The 22041-nt window shown below is 42.3% G+C and overlaps 2 protein-coding genes across 2 annotated transcripts; one reads left to right on the top strand and one right to left on the bottom strand.

Moving 5' to 3' along the window:
- Window positions 1-1053: 1053 nt before the first annotated feature.
- HAUS1 (HAUS augmin like complex subunit 1) lies at window positions 1054-11283 on the bottom strand. The gene is made up of 10 exons (XM_062600524.1): window positions 11195-11283; window positions 10911-11106; window positions 9805-9979; window positions 8487-8622; window positions 7476-7610; window positions 7043-7166; window positions 6200-6265; window positions 4558-4629; window positions 2833-2880; window positions 1054-1364 (listed from the first exon to the last, which is right to left on the bottom strand). The coding sequence occupies exons 1-10, from the start codon at window positions 11281-11283 to the stop codon at window positions 1281-1283; spliced, it is 1125 nt and encodes a 374-aa protein (XP_062456508.1). The 3' UTR covers window positions 1054-1280.
- Window positions 11284-11332: 49 nt separating this feature from the next.
- ATP5F1A (ATP synthase F1 subunit alpha) lies at window positions 11333-19201 on the top strand. Its single transcript, XM_062599262.1, has 12 exons — window positions 11333-11492; window positions 12483-12561; window positions 13622-13791; window positions 14598-14771; window positions 14857-15023; window positions 15169-15317; window positions 16335-16486; window positions 16616-16840; window positions 16945-17052; window positions 17745-17889; window positions 18107-18257; window positions 19002-19201. Exons 1-12 carry the CDS (start codon window positions 11433-11435, stop codon window positions 19081-19083), a joined length of 1662 nt encoding a protein of 553 aa, XP_062455246.1. The 5' UTR covers window positions 11333-11432; the 3' UTR covers window positions 19084-19201.
- The last annotated feature ends 2840 nt before the right edge of the window (window positions 19202-22041 follow it).

The raw sequence follows: 22041 nt of genomic DNA, 5'->3' as shown, positions 1-22041 counted from the left end.
TGGCTTCTGGGGATCCATTCAAGGGGACAGCATTAGAAGGGACAACTTATGTGGGATGTGATCACATCCCACAAGAGATCCACAAAAATACATGGGTATTTTCTGACCTGGAAAGGTCTTACTGTAAATTCTATTTTTTGTTTGTAAAGCTATTACTTAACTATCCATAAAGCTAACTTCCTACTACCTCTTTCTTAGTACTTTTTATAACGTTTGGAAAAAAAAAAAGTTGTCAACAGTAGACTTAAAGTCTTGAACAAGGGTAAACTTTACAGGTTAGTACAAGGAATTTCTATTTTCTCAGACTGCAGAGACACTACAGGTATTTAGAGGGTTGATGCTGGCACATTTCATCTCATCTTTTACCTACCTGCATGAGCAGTAAAATTTGTTACCATGTGAAGCCTGCGCCATGACTCACATGAATTAAGTCAAGGCTCAGTTTGTTCCCCAAAAAGTAGACATCAGTCACACACACAAAAAAATAAAATCCTCTTTGTTGGCTGTCTCAGACTGCAGGACTTAGTAGTTCCCAGTACCTATTCTGAGCTCTAGATCACATTTTCCATATCAGTCATTTTGATTAATGTATCAAATCTCTACTGAAGACATTAAATGGAAAGGAGCAGTTACATTTCTCAGTGCCCGAAATGCCCAAACTTACATCTGCTCTAGACATAAGTCTAGAATTTGTCTTCACAAACCTGGTAAAGATTAGACACACTATGGGCGAAAAAACTTGATATGTCCCCAGTTCTGAGCTGACAAGGCAGAATAAAACAAATAAGTAAAAACCCAATCATCTAGTACAAGCAAAGAGTCTGTCGTATTATATTTGCACCACAGAAGAGGAGACCCTGGGGGAAAAAAAAGAAAAAAAAAGGCATTCCAGAGCCTGGAGATGGAGAAAGAGGGAAGCCAAACTCCGAGATCAGTTAGACTGCTGGAGGCAAAAAGGTCAACCAAATACTGAGAAGGACATTTCCTGAGGAGGGTGCCTTCTGGAGGCCACTTACAGGTCTGTATCACCTATGAAAAAAACGTTTAAGAAAACAAGAGTGTCTGAGGTTTATTTTACAGAGAAATAGGCGATTTTTACAAATGCAAGGCTATACAAACCCTAAAAAGCAAGCATGCTTGCTGAAAGGTCACAAGTGTGCCATCCAACAGCAAGAAGTGAAAGGCAAAAAGCTGCAAAAGTACAGTTAGAAGTCCAAGAGGTTTTACAAGTGCAAACAAACAGGCAATTAGAAAGGACATCATCTTCCACGCAGGCCACTTCAGGTGAATCGGAGTTTGCTGGGCTCTGGCATCGAAAGAGTCAGCATGTCAAGCTGCGATGAGAACTCTGCCTCCAAGGCATCCTAGCAAGAGAGAGAACCAAGACGACTCATTGACTGCAAAGCAGTTTCCCGATATTCTTATTAGACAAATCCTTCTACAACGATCAGATCTTGGGAATACTATTAACACTGACTAACCCTAGTATTGAACTGGAGGTTCTCACTACTGCAAACGTCAATTTGACAACATAAGCGATTCTGAAGTTAGCAATGCACTGAAGACCAAGGACAAAATGACCTAATGCTGTCTGGTACTTTTCAATACTGCACTGCTCCTCTGTACAATTTCCAAACAAACTAAATAGTTGAGGCATTTTATGCATCAAATGTATACGAACAGAACAAGCCAAACAGGTTTGTTAGCCTCAATGGTCATCAGACCTCTTGCAGTAGAGTTTCAAAAAATCAGTAGAGTTTCAATCTCGTTGCACTGACTGACCAACAGGGCATTTTAGATACAATGAAGCCCTGCCCTGCAGTCCTTGCAGTGTGATGTTTCCAGAAATAACTACCAGGCTGAATAGAAACGCAACTCCATGCCTCAGTTTCTTGCAGCATGACACCTAAGAAATTAGGTAAATTAGATGCTTTTTATAACTGAGCCTATAAGGCAAAGGAAAAATTCCTTTTCTAAGGAACTACAAAGAAATCACCAAATGAAGGGCTAAATAAGCTGAATGGCCTTTATACTGTGTCCCAGGGGGGCTTTCAAGCTGAACAGGCAGTCACTCCAGAGATGAGCATTCTGACCAGATAAAAACCTCATGCTGGTAAGGTAGATTTATATTTCTGAAACAAAACCAAGTGCCTCACCAACCCAAGCAATCCTATCAAGAAGCATACCAGATACTCTCAGGTAGCCATGATTCTGATCCAGTCTTTAAGGCTTATCACCAAATACCCTGCACTCTGTCCACAAGCAAGCAGGATGCAGTCCAAAAAACATAAAAGACAGTTTTATGCTGAACTTGGCCCTAGTTCACCCTGAAAAACTACATGTGAGCTTCCAAAACAGCTTTAGATTAAGTGTTTCCCATCAATCATACTTGCAGGTTGCACAAGCATGGATGAATTGGGCACAGTGCTTTATAGGGAAAGGTCTATACTGAGGCCACAAAGCAGTTATATAACAGAACATAGGCCTTATCACCCTTTGAGATTTCAGAAGCAGTAATGAAGGTCATGGGATCAAGAAGCTACAACATGAGTGAAAACACACTCTGGTGGGTGAGGCAGACAAAATCCAGAGGGATATAGCTACCTAATACCCACTGCTATCACTACGCCTGACTGCCTTTGTAGCTTTGAATTTCATCCCTCCAACAGTTCCTCCCACCAATATGCCCTATTTCTACCTTACCAAAGTAAAATTTCCCTCTGGAGATCATTACGACTACAGTCTAAGGTAGACAAATCCACAACCAATTAATGCATATAGCTTTGGAATGACAGTATGCATTTAGGTCTCTATAAAAATAAAAATTCTTACCAGTTCTCGTTTTGCTTCTTCAACCTTCACTTGTGCAAGGGAAAGATTCTAAAGAGAGAAAAGGGCATAAAAAGCAGTATTTCAGCTTGAGACACAGAGTCTGTGTATCACTGCAAGACTTTAACGATAAGCCATAGGGGAATTTGGGAATAACGAAGTCAGTTTTATGTACACTCTTCACATGCAAAAGGTACTGACATCAAAAGACTATCACCATATTGGTTTGGGCAGTCATATATGTTTCTATAGGAAGACCTAATGTCTAAGAAAACACTTAGAAGTGTCCCTAAACAGCCAGCCAAGGAACAGGATTTTAAACATATCCAGGCATGAATCTTCCAAAGCACAAAAAGCTTCTAGCAGCGTGCAAGGATAGGCCTTTCTCCCTCACTCTGCCTGCACCAGAAGGGGGGCACTAGGGCTCTCCCCATCTCCACTGACAACAAGATGGAGGGGCAGCAGGGAATTGAAGAACCACCCAATCCAATTTGAACGGTCTGTTTTTCCTGAGGAAAGTTGTGGCAGCTTCCTTTTGGAGTAAAATGGATTAAGACCACTAGCAGTCCCACCCTCTCCCTTCATCCTTCTCTTGTAGGAGAAGGAAAGTACTAGCTGTATGAGGGAGAAGTTAGGGTTGCAGGAACTCAATGCAGGGACTGAGAAGGTGAAGAAAGAAGGGTGGTCCAGCATATAAGTCCCTAATCTATAATACAAGGGACTTAATTCATCATAAACTTTATATGTAATTTTGGACAAGTCTCTGTTTCTCTAGACCTCTATGTCCCATTCATGAAAACTTTCAGTCTTTCTCCTCCCCCACAGAATGATTATGAGGTTAACTGTATTACAGGTTGTTGGGTGCTCAAATACAGAGGTAACAGGGGCCTTACTGAATAATTTAAATATAGCTGACTGTCTAGATTAGAGGTTTATTTAATAAAACCAAAACCAATTCCAGTATTTAGTGGTCAATGTGTAAACTTCATGCAAAGCTTTTTGTTTTATGGACTAATAAACCCCTGCTTACCTACAATTTCTGTAAGTCTTTGTAAAGTTGTTTACAGAAGTCTCCAAACAGAAAGTCTTTTGCAAAAAGGGTTCTCCTAATTTGAAATGACTAAAGTCCTTTAAATAAACAGTGCTTCATACATCAGCCTGATAGCAACTCCTAACACAGTGACCAGTAATGATAATAGCCAAAATTTAAAATGAAGAAGAGATACTTGTTCAGGAGAAACAATTTTTTTTTTTAATATTCTTTTAAATCTTGTTCAAAGCTTGAATCTCTGCATGGTGCAGAAGCATCTACCATACTGACAGGTCGACTGGTATACTTAAAGTTATTGGTAAGTCTTACAGATATTTTTATATTAAAGAATTTTATTTTCCTCCTCCAGACTTCTCTGCCTAATTTATGTTCAGTTCACCTTGATACTGAGCTCACCCAGTCATTCTGTTCCTGTCACATTCCTATGCACTGTGTTAGAAGAAAACAGTTTGCTTGATAAACCAGAATTAATATCTTGTTTTTTTTCCATCAACAAATAAAGAGCTTATTTTGTCTTTTAAGTACAATCTGCTGTTCAGACAGTTCATTAACAGACCTGCAGAGATTTAAAATAGCAAATATTTGTCCACTGAAACCACTGCAACAATAAAGGTTGCAGTGAACTCTGTTAAAACTACTCTGATAGCAACGCAATAGAACAGAGAGGAAATAATTACAGGAGTTAAATCGAGGTAGGACTCCAGCTGCTTCCTCAAAGGCACCATTTCTTGTTCTAATTCGGCCAGTTTCTGTGAACAGAGTAAAGCAGCAGATTTTATTCTACAGTCTTTCTTGTAGAAGTGATGTAAGTCAACAAAATAGATCTACAATTATTTTCAGTATTTCAGAACCCAAACATGTCAGTTAAAGCTCTGATGAGTTTTCTCAAAAGCTATGGAAAAACAAAGATCTACCATTCTTTGAGTTATTAGTCAAACCCAGCTCAAATTTAACACTGAGGTATATTACTAATTTTTTCCTTCCTTTTTGAAAATATACAGCTTCTTTTCATACAGTATAACCACTAGATCTTACCTTCCTGAAAGCAGAGGTTTTCAGCTTAGAATCCACCAGACAGTGGTCTCTTACTGACAACCTTGCTGCACGTCAGGACAGAGAATTGAGGGAAGGAAGGAAGGAGCTACATGGCTTTGCACATGCGGAGCAAAGGATTCCCCTGTCAGTTGCACTGTTCTGCTCACGCAATGAGCATGGGGAGATAATTTCTCTCTAGGGCTGGAAACAGAGCACCTTTCCACAGCTCTCTACCCTCTACAAATAATCAATCTAAAGTAAAAAAAAAAAAAAAAAATGCACTGTGAAGATGACCAATTAACTGAGCTCTCAGCAAAGCAGATACAGGAATGATAGTGAGTCAAACCTGCCCTTATATTCAGGTTTTTAGAAGAAAAAGGTCACATAAAACTCGAGACCTACAGAAAATTGCCTATGATTTTTAATATGTAAATTCCAAAGCAAATGATTTTTGGTTACTCTTCTGAAACACTGTGCAATGTAAATGTTGCCACCCAGTGCTGGTTCATGAGATCAAAGTAAAACCAGCATAGTTATTTTCATTGTTAATGCAGGAAAAGCCCAAAAAAAAAGTAATACAAGAAGACACAAAGCATGCTTTTTCCTTCAGCTTATTACCCTGCTGGGCTTACAATATATTCAAAAATGTTGTTTTTAAAGATACTAGTACTGTGCCTACACAGTACTTCAGAACTTGAACTTCACGCTGCCTCTTTGTCCTGCTCAGACCATTTGACAGCAGGTCTACTTCATACATACTGGAGAGAATCACCTGGGTCATTTTATCTAGCAACTCTCAAAACACAAGCAATCACATAACAGGATACATTCCACAGACTGTCCATCCCATTTATAGCAGAGATCCCAGTTAGAGATCAAGAACTGCCAGTTCCCTGCAAATATTCCTTCAGTAGCTTTGTATTTATTATATGAAATTCTCTACAAAGGCAGAAAGCTGAAAAGTGGGGGAAAAAACCCCAAAATACATCCAAATAAAGATTTCAGTTGTTCCACTCAATCAGTCCAGAGGGAAAGCAGCTTCCCAAGTCTAAAGCTCGTTTAATCCTGAAGAAGCACAACTTCAGCACCTGTACATGCTTCTCAGCTTCTAAGAGACAGATTCATCTGACATTACTCGGTTCAGGAGTATCTGCCTATGGGATTTGTGTTTGGGCCCCTTTTTTGCTCAGGTAATCAATCAAATGACAAAATATATTCCTGAAATTGTTCAACAAGATGGGCCATACCACTGCAGAAACATCCATCTTGTACCAAAAGACCTACCTCAGACAGGTTCACTAATGCCTGATGCGTCAAAGACTGGTCCAACCCTGTGGCAGAAAGCTGCTCCTACAAGTGAGAAAACAGTTTGTACAATGCGTACTCTCCTACCACAGACAAGTGACAACAAGATACAACAGAGGAGAAAGATGTTGCCGGAAACTTGGGTTTTGATCAAAACATGAAGATAGTACACGTTTTGTGTTAGCAAATTATCTGAACCATAGATCTAGGAGGTATGTGACATCAGCTACTACTAAAAGTTTATACTAATAACAAATCTTTCCAGAAAACCAGTAGGAGGAAAGCATTTGCAAAGACTAGGAAGAGGTTTCCCAATAAAGTCTCATTAGTCCAATACAATGTTTCCCACCTCAGATTTTTCAAAATATTGACCAGCATCTAAGAATTACATGAAACATTCACACATCCTTCACAATGTGAGAAAGGCAAATGAAAAGACAGTACAATTTGTGCCTCCAAAGTTTAATCATTCATTACTCTCAAAAATGGCTATATTCAGAATTCTGACACACAAGCTACCACAGTGAGTCAGCTGCTCACTGTATACCATAACACACAGTACCTCAGAGTAAATACAAGGTAATCTGAGCTAAAACAGCTCTCTGAAAGAAGAAAAAAATATCCTTGCATCTGCTATAGGATGTCATGGTGAACAAGCATAGTAGTAACAAAGCATGGTAGCGGGGGTACTAGGAGGACTAGAGTCATATGTCCTGGAATCTAGGAAACTCCAGAGATGCCTCAAAGCACAATTTTGGTCCCAACCAGGCATGGCTGGGCTACCACTTCATAAAGTCTCATGAGAAAACTCCTTCCATCTACCTCAGCAGCCTTAATCCTGACTTTTAAATCCTCAGATTTGTCTTTCAGGAACTTCAGGTTCTGGGATCGGCTCTCAGCTTTTGCTTCTTCTACCTCCAAATCTTCCTCAGTTTTTTTAAGGTCCCTTTAAAAAAGAACAAAAAAAAAAAAAAAAAAAAAAACACACCCACACCTTTACATTCAAAGAAATACTGGTATATACATACTCCTTAATCATCTATAGTCAAGTTAAACCCATTTTTGTTTTTAACTTTCTCATGCATCAGTTCCTATAGCACATAACTTTGGATAGATGATGTCAAGTACTGTGAATTAGAGACGTACTATCACCCTGAAATTTCAGTGATCCTTGCTAGTGATCACAGCCAATATACCACACTGTAGAGATCAACAACACCACAAACATCCTTCCTTTTTTCCATCCACTACTCACTCTTGTAACCGCTTTTCCAGCACCAGTGCTGCAGTTAGTTTTTTCTTGATGCTGGTCAATTCCAGTTCCATTTCTCTGTTCTTTGATTCTGTTGCATACAGATCCCAAGTCAGATCATTCATAGCAGAGATGAAACTAGTGAAATGAGAGATTTAGTAGAAGTGTTCAGGAGTTCGCTCTTCTGAAACTCAGGATTATTATTTTTTCTCCACACTTCCCACAACTGATTTGCATTTTCATGTTATGACACATCTGACAAACACCAGCTAGTTTAAAAAGAGGAAAGGAAAAGAAGTCACTGAGGATATCTGCTTTCCTTAAAGATTTCATCTGGAAGGGGAAATGGCCCAGCAATTTGAGTAGTGGGAGAGCCAAACAAGACCTGGTATTCCAGTGAATGTAACCCCCAAACTTGAAATATTCAAGAGCTCCACTCCTCCACTCCTGCCTTGCCACGCAACCTGTGAGAGAAAGTCACTGAAACATATCCTTGAAATGTGCCCAGCAGTACTTTGGTCACCTCCTCCTGCCAAATGGCTCAGAGTTGCTTACTCTCTGGCTCAGGAGAAGAGCAAAGCTCCTTAAGACTTTTTCTTAAAAAAAGATTCTAAGGCAGATTTCAGCCTTTCCTTACTGATAGTGCTCAGCACTGCATCATGGGCGAGGGTAGGCAAGGAAGAGGGGCCTAGGAAGAACAGACTAACAGCTACTGTTTCTCTGAGGCTGAGCTAAGAAAAACTTCTGACATTAAGTGGAGCTAGATAAGGGAGGAAAAGGAGAAGAGCTGACATTGAGCAACCACTTACAGCTCCTTGGTCCTTGCCTAAGCTGTGTGAAAACTGCTCTAGCTACATTAACTGCCATCCTTTAAGGTTGCCCAAGTAGAAAAAGAAAAAAAAATGCTGGACAACAAAAAGTCCCATGGGAAAGTACAGTTTGAAACCATCAAATTGAAAAGCTAAGGGTAAACAGCACAGACCATCATTCCTGGTGCAGAGTGGGAAGAACTACCTGGCAAGAGAAGTGTCCTTTGTTTCAAGTATCAACGCGCAGTTTACCAGCTCGTTTAGGTAGCTGGTGCCCTCACTGCACAGACTAGTTAAGGAAAAATCCAGGCTTTTTGCGAGAAGGTCCTGTAGGTAGTTGGCTGAAAAACAAATACAACTCTAGTTAATCATTTTTATACCACTGTTCTTCTGAGACCTAGACGGCACTCTCTGAAGCTAGAATTCAATCCCACTCTGGAAATGTTGGTTACATTTCCATCGTTAGGGGAAGAGCAATCTTAAAATAAGACTTAAATATGCTAAACTGCTGTCACATTCCTGCTTGTCAAGAAAATTCACTGTGTTGCGGAAGAGAGCTGTTCCTCTCCTTCCCTGACCAGCACTTCTAAGCCTCAAACAAACAAGAGTTTAATCCCTGTGCTATGGTGATGAGCTGCGGTCTTCCTTCTGCAGAGGGCTGTGCAGCGGTCTAAATCCATTCCTGGCAGATATATGCTTATAACGACAGACCTGCAATAGGAAGAATGATTCTTCTTTCTGAAAGAGTCTAAATTTGCAGCAGAGCTCAAACCCATGCCTGACTGGCAATGCCCACTTTCTTGGGCAGCCTAATGCAACCATCTAGTCTCCATCATGATTTATTTGATGGCAAGTCACTAGAAGACTTAAAGGAAAAAAAAAGTTAAGTTTTTAGGGGGAAAAAATACCTTCATATGTACAAAATCAGTCTTTTCACAGAAAGGTAAAATTCCTCCTTAAAAAAAATAAAAGCCATTAAAGGCACAATCCTTCAGCATATGTTATGTTAAAGATGTATTATGGCCCTCTGAACCATGCACTTGCTCTAGGAGAGAGAAAAAAAAAAAACCACACACACATACACATTTTCTACACTCACCCCAGAGAGCGACAGCATATTAATCATCTCATTGGTGTTTCAGATTCCTCAAGTGCTTTCCTTAACAGGAAAAAAGCACTGGCTCAGACTCTTAAATCAGGAGCAGTATTGTTCATCTGCCTATCCAACCAGTTTCAGTGCTGTGCTATCCAGCCCAGCAAATAAACAATTTCAGCAATTAATCTCCTTGCCTTAAAGCCTGCTCAAGCTAGCTTAAAGAAGCGTTCTTGACCAACCTTACGTCACTAAATTTTGGTGAAAGAAAAGCATGAGGAATATGGTAGTGAATGCTGAATCACACTAAATGGTTAGCTTATTGATAATCTTTCATAACTTCTCATAAGATTTTAAAAGAAACACTCCACGTGGTCGTTAAGAGAAACTCTAACATTCGTGGAACTGAGAACTGGAGCTTCAAACTCACCTTCTGCTTCGTATTCTGCTGCCTTCTGCTTCATGTCTTCTATCATCAAAGAAACATCCCTATCCCTGGCTTCATTCTGTTCAGCAAGTTCGTACAGGATATCAACGGACCGTGCATTCACTTCATAACGTGGAATGGGCTGATCCCCAAACATTTTCTTTAGCCATAAAGTAACCTGCCAGAAAAGTTGAGGAGGAAGGAGGAGAGTCACTGAATAGACAGAAAATAGCTGTTTGATGTGAGAAACAAGAAGTGCTGCAAGCTGTAAATTCCTGCAGAAAAACTCCTCAGCTGTTTGCTATAGACACACTAATGATCTAAGACACAGTCAACAGGTATTTGGGCAGGTGGTGAAAATAGCATTTAAGCAAAATAAGATCAAATTGCCCAAACCATTATTGCTGGAACATCTCCACCAGGTAACATGGAGAAAAGGTTGCAACAGACTGCAGGTGTGAGCTTTGCAGACACCACCTCTGCCACAGAAAAGATCAGCAACAGGAGAGATTTCAAGGCAGTGATCTCAAATACCATGAGAAGATTAGGTTACGACTAACACCAACCAAACACATGGGAGCTGAATATTAAGGTAATGCTTGTCTTGTCTCAGGTTATCTTGGCAATTCGATGATAGAAGTGGACTCGGTCTCCTTACTTGAAAGGACATCACATTCTTACAAGCTCTTCTTTAAGCTTTGCCCGCACCAGCGGCTCAGCCACACACACCACACACCTACTGCCCGCAGCAAACATCGTCCTGAGCCGCACTGAGGAGAAAACCCCTCAGGCACACCCAAAAAACCCTGGGATACAGCAGAAACGCCAACGAACCGCACCTTTCTACTATTCTCTTTAGCGACAACGGTGTGAAATCAAGTCCTGCCAGGCGAGACTTTTACCACACGGCATGTCCAGCTCGCTGCGAGGCGGCTTGTCCGTGCCGCTCAGCGAGGCACTGTCTACCCGCCACCAGAGCTGCGAACGCGGCGTGGAGGAGGTGGCTAAGGCCGGCAATCGCGATCGTTATCTCCTTCCGCCTCGATTTCTCTCCGCAGCCCACCACCCCTCAGGAGAAGAAGCCCACCCGCTCCGGGGCCAGCCATTACCCGCCGGATCTTCTCCTCCAAGCCGTCCATGGCCGCCGCCATCGCCTTGAGCCTCCCGCCTCTTCCCGACTTCCCCCGCGCCGCCGCCGCGATGCCTCCTGGGACTTGTAGTCCGCTGCGGCTGCGCGGCAGCCGGGCCGTGGCCCCGCCCCCTCCCCGCCCCGTGGGCGGGGCTCGCCCCGCCGCCCGCTCAGGGCTGTCTCAAGGGCACTTGCCGCGAGGGGCTGTTTTTTTTTTTTCTAAAAAAAGCGCCATTTCTTCGTTTTTTCCGGATCTAGAGTCACCGCCGGCAGCAAGGATGGGGCGCAGAAATATTAAAGCAGCCGCGCCGGGCCGAGGGGAAGGAGGCTTTCGGGAACCGCTTCCGGGGCATGACCCCGCCGCCCCGCCGCCACGGGGCGGGGCGTCGGCGCCACCAGGGGCGGAGCGCGTGGCGGCCATTTTGTGGAGAGAGCGCGGGGCCGGCAGCCGCGTCCCGTCTAGTCCCGTCCGGAAGAGCCGCCGCCCGCTGCCGCCGCCAACATGCTCTCCGCCCGCGTGGCCGCCGCCATCGCCCGCTCCCTGCCGCGGCAGGCCGGCCTGGTGAGCGCGCCGTCGCTTCCGAGCGGCGGGCGGGGGGAGGCCGCCGCCATCTTGGGGGCTGCGGTGACATTGAGGGGCCGCGGCCTGTGGCGGGCGGCGGGGAGCTGGGGCGGCGGGAGGGGCGGGATGGCGCTCCGGCGGCGGCGAGTCCCCGGCTCCCCCCGGGGCGCTGCCCCCGCCCCACGCTGGGGAGGTGGGTAGGGGCGCCGCGCCCTTTCCTCAAGGTTGGGGGTGGCCTTGCTGGTGCCGCTCGACGGCATCGGCGCTGCCTGGGGATGGCACCTTAGTGAGGCCTGGGGATCCGAGCTGCAAAGCCTCGCTGCGGGGCGTGTGTGTTGCGTGTTGGTGGGGTGCAGAAATCTGTCAGGAGCCGCTGCTAGTCACCGTCCCCGTGAAGGTGAACGGAGAGGCCGTTCCAGCCTTGCCTGGAAATGTCAGGGTGCTCCTGTGGGACTGTACTGGGAGCGCTCTGTGAGATGTAAGCTTGTTATATGCATTCAAGACACTAATCATTTTTTTTCTAGAATTGCATATGTTTTAGCCATTTTCCAGTAATTCTATAGCTAGACTTTTTTTTTTCCTGAGAGTAGCCAACCCTTAGAAAGCTAAATTTTCCCTTGTGCAGAACTGTAAGGGAGGCCCTGATTTCCATACGCCTCAAGCTTTAGATGCTCTGAGTAAAAAGATCTGATTAGAAGTGCTGCTGTGGAAGCTGCCGCAGTGCAGCAGTGGTGACACCAGTGCAGTATGAACGCTGTGCAACAAGTAATTTAGAACGTTTTGCTTTATTTACTTGTCCAACCTTGATAATGTCAGACCTGATTCCAGAGATACAGCTTGTGAGTGGACTTCTGTGGTGGGTAACTCAGGACTGAGACATACTAAGCATATCATTCACAATAAGAATTTGCAGTGTGATTCTTTAAAATAGTGATTTTTTTTGATTAGTCAAAGAAATGTCATTCTTTTTAAAACAATTGATTATGTTAGATTTCCAGAAATACCCTGGGTGCAGCATTTGTTGCTACAAGAAACATCCATGCCTCCAAAACATGTTTTCAGAAAACTGGTGAGTCTTTCTTTTATTAAAAAAAAAATATGCACATAAGAGTACCATTTGAGGGCTTGCTCTGTCAAACTTGTTAACTTAAAAAAATAACAACAAATTAGAATTTAAACTTGGAATATGAGGTGCGCACATCATTTGACAAAGCCCTTAACGGCAGTGATTTATAGTGAGCTGGTTATTATGCAGTCATATCTTTGAGGCTTTACTTTACATTTTAGTAACTGCTCAAAATGTGCCCAAATCAAGGTAGCGGTCTCGCATTAAATCGGGCTTTGCTGTCAATTCTGTCTTCAGCTCATGCAGAATTGTCTGAGAAGGCTTCAAATTCCAGTTTTATATCTGCTTTGTAATAGTAGAAGGGAATGGATGACTTTCCCAGGCATGCTTGGGTTTGACCTTGTGTCCTTGTGTTTAACTTCTGTGCTGCCGCATCTTGGTGTTTATAGAAGGCAGTAGCACCAAATAGCTGTATTTTGGTAGTGGTTCAAGTACAATTTTCGAAGTGGTTTGGGTGACTGAAGCTATTAGGAAATGGCAGTTTCAGTGTTAATTACTTACTGCTTCCTGAGGGAATCAAAATTTTTTGGAGACATGCTGTTGAACAGAATTTAGAACAAGATGGTGAATACTTTTTTTTTTTTTAAATAGGTTACATTGAACAACTCGCTTCTTAAACGTATTAAATGTCTGAATGTATTTGGATCTTACAAATGATTTGAGAATGTATTTTGATGCCTACAGTCAACGTGCTCTGCCTGTAGAGCTAGGAGTTCTTGCTGATCTATCTAACCACTTTCTGAGGAAGAGGTTGCTAATAGTGTAGAGCATTTTGAAGGACATAGGTTGCCTGTTTAATTTAGTCATTTATGGTGGCTCATAATGGTGAAACTACTTCTATTGACAGTGAACATGAAGAATGTCACTTGTGCATCAGGCCTAAGCAAGAGTGAGGCTTGCTTGGTCTTATGGCATACCTGAAACAGAGTCAGCTCAAAATGAGGTTACTGATTTTATATTGTGCTTTAGTATGTCTGATCTTGCCTGAAACATTTCTTTCCAGGCACTGCTGAGGTATCCTCTATTCTTGAGGAACGTATTTTGGGAGCTGATACCTCTGCTGAACTTGAGGAGACTGGCCGCGTGCTCTCAATCGGTGATGGTATTGCCCGTGTGTATGGTCTAAGAAATGTTCAAGCAGAAGAAATGGTTGAATTTTCTTCTGGACTGAAGGTAAGCTTTCACTAAAACCTTTTGTTTAGCTTGGAAATACGAGGATGACTTTTCTAAGAGGAATCAGTGATGATGCCTGGAATTAACCACATGGGACTTTTACTGAATTCCTTTTAATTTAAATATGGAGTATTTAGTTGAAATAACATTGCAACAAAGAAATGTTCTTTATAATGCATTGCTTTCGATATCAGTGTCTGATTCTTGGCCAGCTTTATTTATTTGCCTTTACCTAGGAAGTATTGAGAGCCAATCTGCTGAGGATTTTTTTACTTACTTTAGTTTCAGGCTGGCTTTTCTGTTTACTGGTGAAGAATGGCCTCTTAAGCTCCAATACAGTGTACAGTTTGCTGACTACTTACAGTCTTAAGAACAGAGCAAAATTAAAAAGGCTTAGACTGCTTCCTAAAATTCAGACATCTTTTCTTTTTTCAGCATTTTTAATTGAGCTAACTTAATTTAGTGAAACCGATAACCACATCTTTTTTCCCTTGTCCAGTTCTCTCTTGAATTCTGCTCATCTCTTCTGTTTTCTCTAGGAAAAGAAGTAACTTCATACTGGACTGCTACAAGTGTAATAAATTATTAAGTGGAAGAATTAGGCAGGTTCTCCCATCAGTATGGGAAAAGATACATGCATTGGACATAAAAACAATACTGAATATTGTATTGTTGCAAAAAAGATTGAGGTAGCCTTTGTCCGGTATTGCATGCTGTAGAATAATCACTTAAGTACTAAATTGGTAAGAATTTACTGTGGAAATGCTGATATGGGTTTTCTCAGGATGGCATTATTTTTGTCCTAGGGCATGTCCTTGAACTTGGAGCCCGACAATGTTGGTGTTGTCGTGTTTGGTAACGACAGATTGATCAAGGAAGGGGATGTTGTGAAGAGGACTGGTGCCATTGTGGATGTTCCAGTTGGGGAAGAGCTGCTGGGCCGTGTTGTAGATGCCCTGGGCAATCCCATTGATGGGAAGGTAAGTGTAACTGTGCGTTTACTGCCTTTGTTTGCTTCTATGTGATGTAGACTACAACAGTGCTTTCTTTCCTTTCCTTTTTAAGGGTCCTATTACTTCTAAGACACGTAGGAGAGTTGGCTTAAAGGCTCCTGGGATCATTCCCAGGATCTCTGTACGTGAACCTATGCAAACCGGTATTAAAGCTGTGGATAGCTTGGTGCCAATTGGCCGTGGCCAGCGCGAGTTGATCATTGGTGATAGGCAGACTGGGTAAGTTAAATGCCTAAGCTAAAATTTGTTTCCATATGTAGACTTCAATACAGTATCTTTGAATGTACACAAACTAAAAACTGGGTAGAGGTTGAGAGAACCGTAGGCAGCTTAACTCAGTAATCTCTGTATTTGTGTTACGCAGGAAAACTTCAATTGCAATTGACACAATAATCAACCAGAAACGATTTAATGATGGAACAGATGAGAAGAAGAAGCTATACTGTATCTATGTTGCAATTGGCCAGAAGAGATCTACTGTTGCTCAGCTGGTGAAGAGGCTCACTGATGCAGGTGCAGACTTGAAGAGGGCTGACCATGATGGGAGCTAGTGATACCCTGTTCTCATTAAGATGTGTATGAAATTGGAAGTACTGGTTAACTGACTGAAATGCTGAGTACTACTGTGAACTCTCCTAGTTGCAAGTGTAGACAGAATTCTGAATAGCCACTTTCTTCTCTGGACAAGAAATCCTTTTAGGTATCTGAGGAAAAAAACAAAACAAAAACACCTAAAATTTTATGACAGAACATTAGAAGTTTAACATAAGCCTTCCAAAACTACTGAAAACTTGTGAAGTCACTCTCTGTTTTTTTTTTTTTTTTTTTTTTTCCCACTGGAATTTAGAGAGCTTCCTCCTGGCAGTCAGGCAAACCTGGTCATAGTTATGATCTATGAGTATTTATGGATGTGGTATCTGTTTCATATGTAGGCAAGTCAATGTGAATGACAGTTGCAAGCTTAGTGGAGAGAATTCTGTTGCCCTACGTGTAAGGGATTAAATGATTATATCTTTCCAGAACCACTGATCTTGTTGACCAAAGCCGATACATAACAAAACTTGCAAGAGATCAAGCACCTTTACCTCTTGCCTGCTGGTCAAGTAGAGTCATACCTAGCAGAAGAAACATGTTTTAATGACACTAATATTTTTGGAACTGTGAAACCAAAGATACTTAAGTAAGGTGATTCCTTGCAGAAGCCAGGAAGCCATGGACTTCTAGGCCTTTGGCTTATAGAGCTTAAGTGTCTTTGATTAAAGTCTAAAATTCATTTTAAATCGGAAAGAAGTCTGTAAGTGTTAAATTAGCTGCTATAAATTTGTTCTGATTAACTCCAGGAGTTTTAAGAGAGAACTGACATGCCAATGTAGCATAACAGTCTTTCTGGAACTAGAGATGCTGCTTGCTCTCGTTTCAGCAGATAGATTTGTCTGCCTTGTAGCTATACGTCACGTGCATGCTGCATCTGCTGATTATTGGCATGATTACGTAATGTACTTATGGTGTCGTGTATACAATTCTTTCTAGATGCCATGAAGTACACTATTGTGGTTTCTGCCACAGCATCTGATGCTGCACCCCTTCAGTATCTGGCTCCCTACTCGGGCTGCTCCATGGGGGAGTACTTCAGAGACAATGGAAAACATGCTCTTATCATCTATGATGACTTATCCAAGCAGGTCAGGAAACATTGCTTTTAGATTTGATCTTACAACTGCAGACACCAACACTAGAGTATGATCTCAAATACAGGTAGCCAAGTTTCAAGGTAAGTATTGAAGTCTGAGAGCTGCCTTTATACCATACAGGCTGTTGCCTATCGTCAGATGTCTCTGCTACTGCGTCGTCCACCTGGTCGTGAGGCTTACCCAGGTGATGTGTTCTACTTGCACTCCCGTCTGCTGGAGAGAGCGGCTAAAATGAATGATGCCTTTGGAGGTGGCTCTCTGACTGCCTTGCCTGTCATTGAAACTCAGGCTGGTGATGTGTCTGCTTACATTCCAACTAATGTCATCTCCATCACTGATGGACAGGTAGGACTTGCTTTACATATGCCAGTACTTCTGTGAAACTTAGTGGCAAGTCTCTAAGTTTTCTGGCTTCTGACCAAGATAACAAAAACAATTTTCTCCTCTAGATTTTCTTGGAAACTGAGCTGTTCTACAAAGGTATCCGTCCAGCCATCAACGTTGGTCTGTCTGTATCCCGTGTAGGCTCTGCTGCTCAGACCAGGGCTATGAAGCAGGTAAGCCTGAAAGTGCTACTCACTCATTAGAAATGAATTGGTCTAACCCATTTCACTCTTAACATGTAGTGAATGCAGAGGAAACATAGCATGAATTCCTTAGTATTCTGAAATAATTTCTGAAGTTCTGTTAGAGCAAGTTTGTGTCATCTCTTTGGTGTTCCCTCGCCTGATGAGTAGTGGAAAGGAAATGATCATCTGCTTAAAGATGCAGGAATCGTAAGCTTAATTGTGCTTAACGGTACTGATCTACCTAGATACAGAGAATGCTTGCTTAACCCCATACTACTTTTAATCTACATATGAAACTGGAGAGGTTTAATGTAGACTGGAATAGCATGCCTTATACAGACTCTGCTATTGGTATCCAGCTACCCGTAGATCCTCCCTATCTTTTTAGTAAGCCTGGGAAGTATTTCAGATGATTGATTTGAAGTAGAAGTGATCGGATGGCAAGGGAAAGGTCTGAAGTGTGAACTGTAGCACAAGTTACAAGGTTGAAGAGACTGGGATTTTCTGGAAATAATGATTTATTCAAGATGCAGATAATCACGTGATATGTTCAAGAATCATGTGATTGGTATGTGAGACAAAATTGATTTTTGACAGCTGTCGACTGAAGAGAACCTGCTAACTACTAGGCTAATTTCAAAACTGGTCAAACTCAGTCTGACCTCTGCCTTGTATTGTAGGTGGCAGGTACCATGAAGCTGGAATTGGCTCAGTATCGTGAAGTAGCTGCCTTTGCTCAGTTTGGTTCTGATCTGGATGCTGCCACACAACAGCTGTTGAATCGTGGTGTGCGCCTGACAGAGCTCCTCAAGCAAGGACAGTACGGTGAGTGTCTCGGATATAGCGAGTCTGCATTTCCCACAGGTCTTGTGTGCTAATCAGGTGGGTTTCTGTGGCTGTGTTAAGAACAGTTTTGTGGACGTGCTAAATGCAGAGTTACTTGAACCGTATTTTGTATGTATGCAGTCAGTCTTCAAAGAAAGGAGCACGTGTAGTGCTGATGTAAGACGTACCAATGGTATCAATGCTTTCTTTCATCCAGTTCCCATGGCTATTGAAGAACAAGTTGCAGTCATCTATGCTGGTGTAAGAGGTCACTTGGACAAGCTGGAGCCCAGCAAGATCACTAAATTTGAGAGTGCTTTCCTAGCTCATGTTCTGAGCCAGCACCAGGCCCTTCTCTCTACTATCAGGTATGCTGATTTGTTACATTACTGATTCAGAGGGTACTGACCAGAGAACTGGAGCCTAAGTGCTGACTACTGAACTGTTAAGTTAGTGTATCCTAAAACATCAGGCCTTTTGCCTATCTCTAGAGCTCTAGAAGATAAATGAACCTGCCTGATGCTCTTAAAATGCAGTTCAGACCTCAATTTCTTGTCTGCATTTTTTAAAGAAATCCACCCAATGCTTAAAATAAACCTACTTGCATGCCTCTCCTATAAACTAGTGTTGAAATCACTCCAGCTAATCCCTGTATTTTTGATAGCTTCAAATTATTATAGTAGTGTGGATTAAGTGCTGCTCGCTGCCTTCCTTGCTGCTGAGTTGGCTGTTGGAGGCTTGAGTATTTCCACAGTCCTATCCTGGCAAATGGTTTTTAGCTTGTTTTCCCCTGAATCTGATCATGTGCCTTCCATCTGTGTCTGAAATTGAGTCCACTCTGTCTGGAAGACAGAGCCTTGTTGAACACTAGATAAAGCTATTTTCAAAGTATTTGTTGACAAACATTAGTTCCTATATGATGCTAACCCCTTTTGGGGAGAAATGGAGCTTTGATACTTGTTTCAGTGGTAAAGCTTCATGCATCAAGTGGAAGTGTTTAACTCACTTGCTAATATTATTAGAAATTGAAAGATGCATTGTAAAGTTTTCCTACCTTTGATTGATCATACATTCACTCCTGGCTCAGAAGTTTAACTACATTGTCTCAACAGGACTGAAGGGAAGATCTCTGACCAGACAGAAGCCAAATTGAAGGAAATAGTCACAAGTTTCTTGTCTACTTTTGAGGCATAAACTCACACAGACCAGGCTGTTGTCGTGATCCCATGCTGCAGTTCCATCAAAGATGTAAAAGTATGTGTGACTTGAATGTACAGATCTCACTGAGAATAAAAGTTTCCATGGAAAAAGACTTGTTTTTTCTGACTCTTCTAATTGTTGGCTTTCCAATTGGCTACTTTAGCAACACATGCCTAGGAGAACAAGGAGTTAAACCAACTTGGACACAGGCTTGCTAAAAGAACTCAGAAAAATCAGAGTGTTTTTACTGCTGAGTGGATCAAACTTAACCGTATGAGTACTTACTGAAGGGGTAGCCGTTGGATTTTTGTGTTCTAGGTAGTTTTTATAGTGACAGAACTGTAGGTCGTTGCAGCTTTTATTCGTTTTGCTAGGTAACTGATACGGACTTTAGTGTTCTTCATCTTCCTGCAGCTGCAAGTCTGATAGTTGCTGTGTAGTTCATTTTCTCAGTGCCTTGAGTTTCCTGAAATTAAGTATGTCAGGTGAAGCTCAATAGGAGCCTGCCTGGCAGAAATTAAGCTGCTTCTGAAGTTGTCTTCTGCTACAGAGTAAGGTGTGCGTAAGGTTAGGTTTGTCTTAAACGTAAAACATACAGCTAGAGTATGGCATTCTAGAAGTTACAGTAGGTGAAGGGGGGGGGGTAGAACCGTGGCCAGCTGAATAGTTAAACTGTTACTACAAGCCAGTCTTGAGGCAGTATTATTATACTTGCTTTCATAAGACTGGTTCTTTCAGAGCTGTCTGGTATCTTAGGACAGCTGCACATTTAGGTATTTCAGTAACTGCTATAGATTTAAATGCCATCAGTCTGTAGTTCAGTCCTGTTACTAATCTCCTTGCAATCCCTAATGGCTTGGCAGGGGGTGTTACATACCTGAGTATTTTATGCCTGATTTTCTGCATGCTACACTTGGTGGCCTTACAGTGTTGGAGCATGTATCGGAGGGACATGGAGGGGAGGATGTTCAGTTTTGCCCTTAAATTAAAATGTAACTCTGCCTTGGCTCTGACACTAAGCTGGTACTCACACTTCACCTGGTACACTGGAACCCTGCCTTTCATCCTGGGCACTTTCATCTACAGTGTGCAGCATCTGTGATTTGGGGCTTCTAGTGGGCCTATTTTATTCTAACTCCAGTTTATTCCATTCAAAGAAGCTGCCCGCCTCTGAGGGTTCAAAGCTGTGCTGCTCTTTTAAGTAGCAGAAAGTAGTTCATCTCAGTCTTTCACAAAATCATAAACTAGCAAGCTTTCGTAGTATCAGCTTGAGTGCTTTGAGCTTGTGAGCGCTTGCCTTTGCCACAGTGTTGTAGGCAGTCAGCCCATCCTCTTTTCCCTCTGACAGTTACAAAATCCCATTTATTCCTTAACACTGTATAGGTCTCATTCATTGCCATGTCTCGTTGCCACTAGGCAGTATAGGACACTAAGCACAGTTAGGGGCCTTCTGTGAGATCTGGTTAAATGAAAGTGCTATAAACACTGCCAAAGCAGAGCATAACTAATTGCTTTGCGCAGGGCAACCCAGTTCCTGGTTTCGGATCACCCCAGTCATCATCCTTTCCTTTTGCCATTGTAGGAAAGTAAACATTTTTCAAGAGCAAACACTGCTTTACTACAGATAACACCTATATACGTATCATAAATGCTTTAAGGTGAAGCTGCTATCTTAATGTTGCGTTTTTCAGGAGCAAATTACATAAGCTTTGGAATGTATCACTAAAATGTTTTGGAACTTCTGAAAAAAAACTGACTTATTTTTAGTCTTGTAGTGTTACATCTTTCTAGAAAGAGCTGGAAGGTTAAAATAGTGCTGTGTTTCTGGAGGAGGGCTTTCCACTGAATTGCTTTTCTCTTTCACAAGCCCATCCCTAAACATTTGACTAGAATATGTGTCTGGGAAGCCACATAAGCATGAGAATATTGTGGTTGAGCCTTTTTGCTTGGACTACCCAAAATGACTTATGTAGTCTAAGCATTCTCTGCCAGGAAAGTAGTGCTTAAATTTAATGGGGATGTTGAAGGTGGCAATAGTTGTTATCAGACACTATCTGTCTTTGAAGTACCTCATGCACTAACTTGCTGTGTGACTCAAGGCTGCTACGTGTGTTCCCATTTGGAGAGTGCTGACCTGACCTCACGTTCTGGCCACGGGGTGGTGCTGAAAGGCAGAGAAATGGATCCATGTGCATGTGGCGGGGCGGGGTGGGGGGGTTAAACTTTCGCTTTTTGGTAATCACTGAAGGGCTTTGTGTCTTCTTCTGTTGGGAGTATGGGTTAGGTCCAAATAAATAATCTGAAGAGCAGATAGCAAGGGAGAAGGTCACAGAAAAACCCAGAATGGAGGAAAATTCCTAAAACAAGGGAACACTTGCAATTTCAGATTTTAGGTTTCAGATGAGCCTCATACTCCTGAATCAACCTGCTGTGCTGCCCCAGTACTGCTTGCTTTGAGTTACGTTTTTTTCTCCTCGTGGTTTGTGGTGCCTGTTTTTGCATGCTCTGGTTGTACAGTGACACACAACTCAATGCTGCAAGAATGCTGGATCTATATGTGATCACTACCATGTGATGTGTGGTTGCGTTGTGATATTTATGATGGCAGTTGCACATGCTGCTCTAAGCTGCTGTACCTTCAGCCATGCTATTTTGTCCTGCTTTACTTCTTTCTCAGTCCTGTTTGGTCTTACTTGCCTTTCGTGCAGTGTGACCTTCCACTGAGACCAGATCAGATGGAGAGTGTATGTAGGAGAAATAATGAGACGCTCCTACAGAGCTTTCACACGTGAAACCTCATGGAGCCCTTGTCCAAAACAGGATAACAGTTCTTAGCAAGAAATGTCATTAATTTCATGAGAAGTTGCAGCAGGATTGTCCGTGTCGGATAAAGCATCAAATACAAACACAGTCCTGATATGCTACTGTGAATGTGACTAAATATTCAGAATT

The sequence above is a fragment of the Rhea pennata genome, chromosome Z, assembly GCF_028389875.1.
Source record: "Rhea pennata isolate bPtePen1 chromosome Z, bPtePen1.pri, whole genome shotgun sequence".
In the NCBI taxonomy this organism is placed as follows: domain Eukaryota; kingdom Metazoa; phylum Chordata; class Aves; order Rheiformes; family Rheidae; genus Rhea; species Rhea pennata.
Note: the sequence above shows the minus strand (reverse complement) of the source record. Positions and strands in the feature narration are given on the sequence as shown.

Bases quoted from the DNA above. Each gene is read 5' to 3' on its own strand.
- HAUS1 (XM_062600524.1), bottom strand. From the start codon at position 11,283: ATGCCCCGGAAGCGGTTCCCGAAAGCCTCCTTCCCCTCGGCCCGGCGC. The intron at 9,980-10,910 runs GTAATGGCTGGC...CTTTTCTGGCAG, and splicing joins TGGAGGAGAAGATCCGGCGG to GTTACTTTATGGCTAAAGAA. The intron at 7,167-7,475 runs GTGAGTAGTGGA...TCTTTTTTAAAG, and splicing joins CTGGAAAAGCGGTTACAAGA to GGACCTTAAAAAAACTGAGG.
- ATP5F1A (XM_062599262.1), top strand. From the start codon at position 11,433: ATGCTCTCCGCCCGCGTGGCCGCCGCCATCGCCCGCTCCCTGCCGCGG. The intron at 14,772-14,856 runs GTAAGTGTAACT...TTCCTTTTTAAG, and splicing joins GCAATCCCATTGATGGGAAG to GGTCCTATTACTTCTAAGAC. The intron at 17,053-17,744 runs GTAAGCCTGAAA...CTTGTATTGTAG, and splicing joins AGACCAGGGCTATGAAGCAG to GTGGCAGGTACCATGAAGCT.